This window comes from Cottoperca gobio, chromosome 1 (genome assembly GCF_900634415.1).
Source record: "Cottoperca gobio chromosome 1, fCotGob3.1, whole genome shotgun sequence".
Lineage (NCBI taxonomy): Eukaryota > Metazoa > Chordata > Actinopteri > Perciformes > Bovichtidae > Cottoperca > Cottoperca gobio.
The window spans coordinates 1,305,579-1,312,794 of NC_041355.1; the positions used below are offsets into that span (position 1 = coordinate 1,305,579).

The following is a 7,216-nucleotide window of genomic DNA, read 5'->3' on the forward strand; positions in this document are numbered from 1 at the left end:
AAGCGTCTTTGAGTACCTTTTAAAAGCGCTTGATAAATAAAATGTATTATTATTATTAAATCACGACAAAGAAAACTGCAAAAAAAAAAGCTACTGAGCATTAGTATCTATTTTATTAATAATAAATAAAATACATTTAGTTAATTAAATTACATAGCTAAGGGGTCTCTTTTAATTAATCTAAAGCATGACTTATTAGAAGAGGTTAAAAGGTTATTATTTTAAATATATATTTTCTACTACTTCATATTGTTGTTGTTACATTTGGTTTTTCAATAAAGAAAAATAAAAAAACAGTTGCATGGAGGAAGTGTGTGTTCTGCCGCCGCTGATTCGCCATTAAAACAAATACAAATATAACAACATAAAAGACTTCCGCGCGAGAGCTCCCCGAGGGGCGCGTGCTTCAGGCTTTAGGAGGAAGCAGCTGAGGATGCTGGGATATTTTTAGGATGACGATGGTGAGGACGAGGATGACGGGAAGGAGGAGCTCTGACGTCATGGGTCCATGTTTTTTTTGGTAGCTCCGCAGTGCTGCTGTGTGCGCCGATAAACCGCTGGAAGCTGCAGGAAGGATTTTTACTTTAACACTTCTTCATTCTTCTTACTGTTGTTCTTCTTCTTCCGCCTCCTCTTCTCCTCTTCCTCCCTCTCTTTGTCTCCATGCGGGTCTCTCTCCCGCACATACGCAAACAGTGGGCCTTCCTGTAGCCGCCGCCCCGGCCTCCCTCTCCCTGCGGCCGGCGGAGCCTCCCAGCTGAGCCCCGCTGAGGTGGCCTGGTTCCCGGGGAGAGATGCTGTAGAACAGCGGGCGGAGGAGATGCGTCTTCCGGACTGAAAGAGCAGAAAGCAGCGGAGGAAAGCAGGAAGATGTCCAGCAGGATGCCTCTGACCCCGGTGAGCGAGAGAGAAGCCGAGCAGGTAAGTGTGGTTCAACCCTGATTATTGATTATTGATGGAGTCTTTTAATATTGATGTTTTATTATCATTGATAGTTGTATTATTTCTTATTCTGACAGTTTAAACCGGGTGAAACAATCTGATCATCTTGATCCATAGTCCTTCAGCAGTGCCTTGCTCAGAGGGAGCTCGGCAGCAGCTGTGTGACAACCTCATACTGTTAAATATCTAACTTCAGGGTCACAGGGTCAACCACAATGACATGTTTCAAGTCTGAGAAGTAACTGTAGGAACATGTTAAAGGGTCAGTGCACCCAAACAACACCCATTTGTGAGAAACTGTGGCCTCAGAACTACATTTAAACTTGGGGAGTTTTTACAACACATTGCCTTAAAGGGATAGTCCGCATTGTTTGTAGTGGGGTTGTATGAGGTACTTATCCATCGTCGATGTCTTACCTACAGATGCCACCGATTGGATAAAACAGACGAGTACCAGCATGGGAGCAAAGCAATGTACTGCTGTGGACGGGGGCAGCAGCTAAACTAATTTTAGCCACCTTAAATAATCAGTTTATGTGTACGCTATATTTTTAGCGCCTTACCTTTCCGTCAGACAGCCCTTCCCGACGGGGAACTGAGGCCATTATCGCTCTCTTCAAAGCTACCAGACTCCATAGACAAAAACAGTGCTTTTACCTCGCAGAACACGGGAGCTGCTGGTCTATCGCTGCCTCGATCGGTTAGTTAGTTTGTGTTATTGTTACTTTGGTGTTTTTAAAGGTTTAATTCGGAGTCACCAAAGTCGCACAATAACGCAAACTAACTAACCGATCGAGGCTGCGATAGACCAGCAGCTCCCGTGTTCTGCGAGGTAAAAGCACTGTTTTTGTCTATGGAGTCTGGTAGCTTTGATGAGAGGATAGATAACGGCTTCAGAGTCCTGCCAGAAACGGCTGTCTGACAACAAGGTGAAGCAGTAAAAATATAAATATAGTGTACACTTAAACTGATATTTATATTGGTGCTGTGGCCCTCGTCCACAGCAGTACACTGCAGTCCCGTGCTGGTATTCCTGTCTGTTTCTCCAAACTCGGGGCGTGCCGACCGCCATCTGACTTTTGATAAGTACCTCTTACAACCCCACTTGAAAAGAAATTGCAACTATCGCTTTAAGATCAGATAACGTTGCAGGTCTTGCCTTTTTTAAAGAGTCTTCCACTGATTCATCATCACACTATTATAATATATATTCCATTTAAAAGAAAAAGGATGAAAATCGATGCAGCAGAACTGAAGATATCGTCTTTTTTATTCCACACATCTTCTTCCATGTCAAAACCTGGTGACTACATTACCCACAATGCAACGCTTCCTCTGACAGTTCAGTCATAACTCCAGGTGTGTTAAACTTGTAGCTAATGTATCCTGCACCAGAGTATCTGGTCTGATATATGAATTTAAGAATGTGTTTAAGTAAAAAGGTTTAAATGCAGGACCTTTACTTGCACAGAGTATTTCTACACGGTTGTATTACTACTTTTACTGAAGTAAATGATCCCCGTACTTTCCGTCAGATAGAATAACTTGAGTCGATGAAGTATAATGCTTCAGGTTTTATCTGTGGAGTCATGTAGCAGGAAGCTAACAGCTGCTGACACAGTTGCTTTGTTTATTGTGGTCCACTACATCCGCCCGTACTTTTCACTAAAGAGTCTTTTTGTACTTTAGATTAGACCGACCTCGTTTCCTCTCGTGTCATCTGTCAAACACGAGAACACTGATGTTTTTAATGCCTCGTGTGAACAAGGTCTGTGGAGGCTGATGGACCTTGAAGGAATTTTGGGAAGCGCTTCCTTATTGTCATGCTAATGCAGGAATGCTAACAGTGAGCTGTTCTCAGGCTCCTCGTGCACGTCCTCATCACTCTGTGAAGTCTTAATGTGTTTCCATCTTACAACTTGTATATTGATATAAAAAGATATTAATAACCACTAAGATGGTTATTAGATTGCTTCCTTTATTGATTGATCTGCTCATTATTTTCTTAATAAATCGATTTGGTTTTAAAATCACAATATTTCACTTTCAGTTCCTTAAAAAACAAATCTGACGTCTTCTAATGTTTGGCTTTGTTCAACTCCAAGAAGTTAAATAATGTCTAAAGTATATTTTAGACACCAAATGTATTATTTATATTCAAAGTAGTTTAGGCCCCAAAAGAAGAAGAATTTAATTATTCAAACTTCCATTTAGCCGACGTCCCCAACAGTGCGTTCAGGCTCTAAATATTTAGTTTGTACGTTATTCTTCGTACTTTTAGGTCATTTTAGTGGAAATGCTTGAAAAATTGACTGAAACAATGAATTTCTAATTTTGTTTTGATGATCAACTTCAAATGTATTTGTCTCGGACTGCTGCTTTGATTTCAGTTTGATGAACAAAAACCAAACAATGCAGAGTCTCCACTTTGTTATTCACAGTAGTAGTGAGTAACGTCCTGCTGCCGGTCGTGTCTTTGTTTCCTCTAATCTGTTACCCTTCACTTCAGACACACAGCTGGCTCCTACTGTCTGTTGACTATTGATTGTTCCCAGAATACACTGCACGATGTGATATCAGCTGCTCTGTGAAGTCTTTTAGACTTCTAGAAGTCACTTTTAAAACCCTGAAGTGTGACAGGACAGATACTAACGGTGCGTTCCAGTTGTCCTGGGAAAGTCAGACTTTTGGAAATTTCATCTGGAACCTGACTGGAACTTTATTTTTGTAAAAGTAGTTTTTTAACGATAAATATCACAATACCGCAATTGTGTGTGGGGGGGGAAGTCCCAAGAACATCACCAACCCCGACTTGAAAATCCAAGATGGCTGCGCTTCACTAAATGAAAGCTGTAGCTCTTTTCGTGTGTGTGTGTGTGTGTGTGTGTGTGTGTGTGTGTGTGTGTGTGTGTGTGTGTGTGTGTGTGTGTGTGTGCGCGCGCGCATAAAACCACATTGATGGTTAGCTGGTATTGCTAACAACAGTTTAACGACTTGTTGTACTGGAACGTGGTCAACCCGGTTTCTTTCTCCCGGCTCCGATTTCCAACTTCCGAGGTTGACAAATAACCCCTCCCCCCCCTACCTTGGTGGCGTGACCTTTGACCCCGGTCACTGTGTCACGTGCAGTCCATCACACAGAGTATGAAGCTTTTCTCTGTGCACACAGAGAGATTCTCCTCCGTGATCAATCACTGTGAAATCAGCTGCTGGAGGCTTTCTTTGTCACCATGGCAACAGATAGGCTTACTATGGGATTCCCCTAGTGGGAGTGGGAAACCCCCCCCCCCCCCCACCCCCCAACCCCTTCCTCTACTTTACCCACCCGCCCCGGTGATGAGACATGAAGCCACACAGAGATCCACCTCCGCCCTGCTAAAGAGTCCCAACCAGAGCCTGAACTCTGACCTCTGACCTCCGTGTGTGTGTCTTTGTGTGTGTGTGTGTCTGTGTGTGTGTGTGTGTGTGTGACGTCTTGGTTAGCACAGCGGCTAACCGATGCTAGTTTTACTCATAGAGGATCTGTTTAAAGGTATAATATGTAACTTCTCCGCATTAAAACGAGCTGTGTGTTACTGTATACATGTTGTCGCGTTGTGTTACTGTATACATGTTGTCGCGTTGTGTTACTGTATACATGTTGTCGCGTTGTGTTACTGTATACATGTTGTCGCGTTGTGTTACTGTATACATGTTGTCGCGTTGTGTTACTGTATATATGTTGTCGCGTTGTGTTACTGTATACATGTTGTCTTACTGTATACATGTTGTCTTACTGTATACATGTTGTCTTACTGTATACATGTTGTCTTACTGTATACATGTTGTCTTACTGTATACATGTTGTCGCGTTGTGTTACTGTATACATGTTGTCGCGTTGTGTTACTGTATACATGTTGTCGCGTTGTGTTACTGTATACATGTTGTTGTGTTACTGTATATATGTTGTCGCGTTGTGTTACTGTATACATGTTGTTGCGTTGTGTTACTGTATACATGTTGTTGCGTTGTGTTACTGTATACATGTTGTTGCGTTGTGTTACTGTATACATGTTGTTGCGTTGTGTTACTGTATACATGTTGTCGCGTTGTGTTACTGTATACATGTTGTCTCGTTGTGTTACTGTATACATGTTGTCGCGTTGTGTTACTGTATACATGTTGTCGCGTTGTGTTACTGTATACATGTTGTCGCGTTGTGTTACTGTATACATGTTGTCGCGTTGTGTTACTGTATACATGTTGTTGTGTTACTGTATACATGTTGTCGCGTTGTGTTACTGTATACATGTTGTTGTGTTACTGTATACATGTTGTCGCGTTGTGTTACTGTATACATGTTGTCGCGTTGTGTTACTGTATACATGTTGTTGTGTTACTGTATACATGTTGTCGCGTTGTGTTACTGTATACATGTTGTCGCGTTGTGTTACTGTATACATGTTGTCGCGTTGTGTTACTGTATACATGTTGTCGCGTTGTGTTACTGTATACATGTTGTTGTGTTACTGTATACATGTTGTCGCGTTGTGTTACTGTATACATGTTGTCGCGTTGTGTTACTGTATACATGTTGTCGCGTTGTGTTACTGTATACATGTTGTCGCGTTGTGTTACACATGTTGTCGCGTTGTGTTACTGTATACATGTTGTCGCGTTGTGTTACTGTATACATGTTGTTGCGTTGTGTTACTGTATACATGTTGTTGTGTTACTGTATACATGTTGTTGTGTTACTGTATACATGTTGTCGCGTTGTGTTACTGTATACATGTTGTTGTGTTACTGTATACATGTTGTCGCGTTGTGTTACTGTATATATGTTGTCGAGCTGTGTTACTGTATATATGTTGTCGCGCTGTGTTACTGTATATATGTTGTCGAGCTGTGTTACTGTATATATGTTGTCGTGTTGTGTTACTGTATACATGTTGTCGTGTTGTGTTACTGTATATATGTTGTCGAGCTGTGTTACTGTATATATGTTGTCGAGCTGTGTTACTGTATATATGTTGTCGCGTTGTGTTACTGTATATATGTTGTCGCGCTGTGTTACTGTATATATGTTGTTGTGTTACTGTATATATGTTGTCGAGCTGTGTTACTGTATATATGTTGTCGCGCTGTGTTACTGTATATATGTTGTCGCGTTGTGTTACTGTATACATGTTGTCGCGTTGTGTTACTGTATACATGTTGTCGCGCTGTGTTACTGTATACATGTTGTCGCGTTGTGTTACTGTATACATGTTGTCGCGTTGTGTTACTGTATACATGTTGTCGCGTTGTGTTACTGTATATATGTTGTCGCGTTGTGTTACTGTATACATGTTGTCTTACTGTATACATGTTGTTGTGTTACTGTATACATGTTGTCGCGTTGTGTTACTGTATACATGTTGTCGCGTTGTGTTACTGTATACATGTTGTCGCGTTGTGTTACTGTATACATGTTGTCGCGTTGTGTTACTGTATATATGTTGTCGCGTTGTGTTACTGTATACATATTGTCTTACTGTATACATGTTGTCGCGTTGTGTTACTGTATACATGTTGTCGCGTTGTGTTACTGTATACATGTTGTCGCGTTGTGTTACTGTATACATGTTGTTGTGTTACTGTATATATGTTGTCGCGTTGTGTTACTGTATACATGTTGTTGCGTTGTGTTACTGTATACATGTTGTTGCGTTGTGTTACTGTATACATGTTGTCGCGTTGTGTTACTGTATACATGTTGTCGCGTTGTGTTACTGTATACATGTTGTCGCGTTGTGTTACTGTATACATGTTGTTGTGTTACTGTATACATGTTGTCGCGTTGTGTTACTGTATACATGTTGTCGCGTTGTGTTACTGTATATACTGTATACATGTTGTCGCGTTGTGTTACTGTATACATGTTGTCGCGTTGTGTTACTGTATACATGTTGTCGTGTTACTGTATACATGTTGTTGTGTTACTGTATACATGTTGTTGTGTTACTGTATACATGTTGTTGTGTTACTGTATACATGTTGTCGCGTTGTGTTACTGTATACATGTTGTCGCGTTGTGTTACTGTATACATGTTGTTGTGTTACTGTATACATGTTGTTGTGTTACTGTATACATGTTGTTGTGTTACTGTATACATGTTGTCGCGTTGTGTTACTGTATACATGTTGTTGTGTTACTGTATACATGTTGTCGCGTTGTGTTACTGTATACATGTTGTCGCGTTGTGTTACTGTATACATGTTGTCGCGTTGTGTTACTGTATACATGTTGTC

General features: G+C 41.0%; 1 protein-coding gene across 1 annotated transcript in view; it reads left to right on the forward strand.

The window, feature by feature from the left end:
- Positions 1–402: 402 nt before the first annotated feature.
- Positions 403–7,216, forward strand: part of LOC115006981 (serine/threonine-protein kinase MARK1-like) — a 10,321-nt gene continuing 3,507 nt past the window's right edge. The window contains exon 1 of the mRNA XM_029429615.1: positions 403–921. Within this exon, the coding sequence (XP_029285475.1) occupies positions 871–921 (51 nt within the window). The 5' untranslated portion in view covers positions 403–870. The remainder of the gene's footprint in view (positions 922–7,216) is intronic.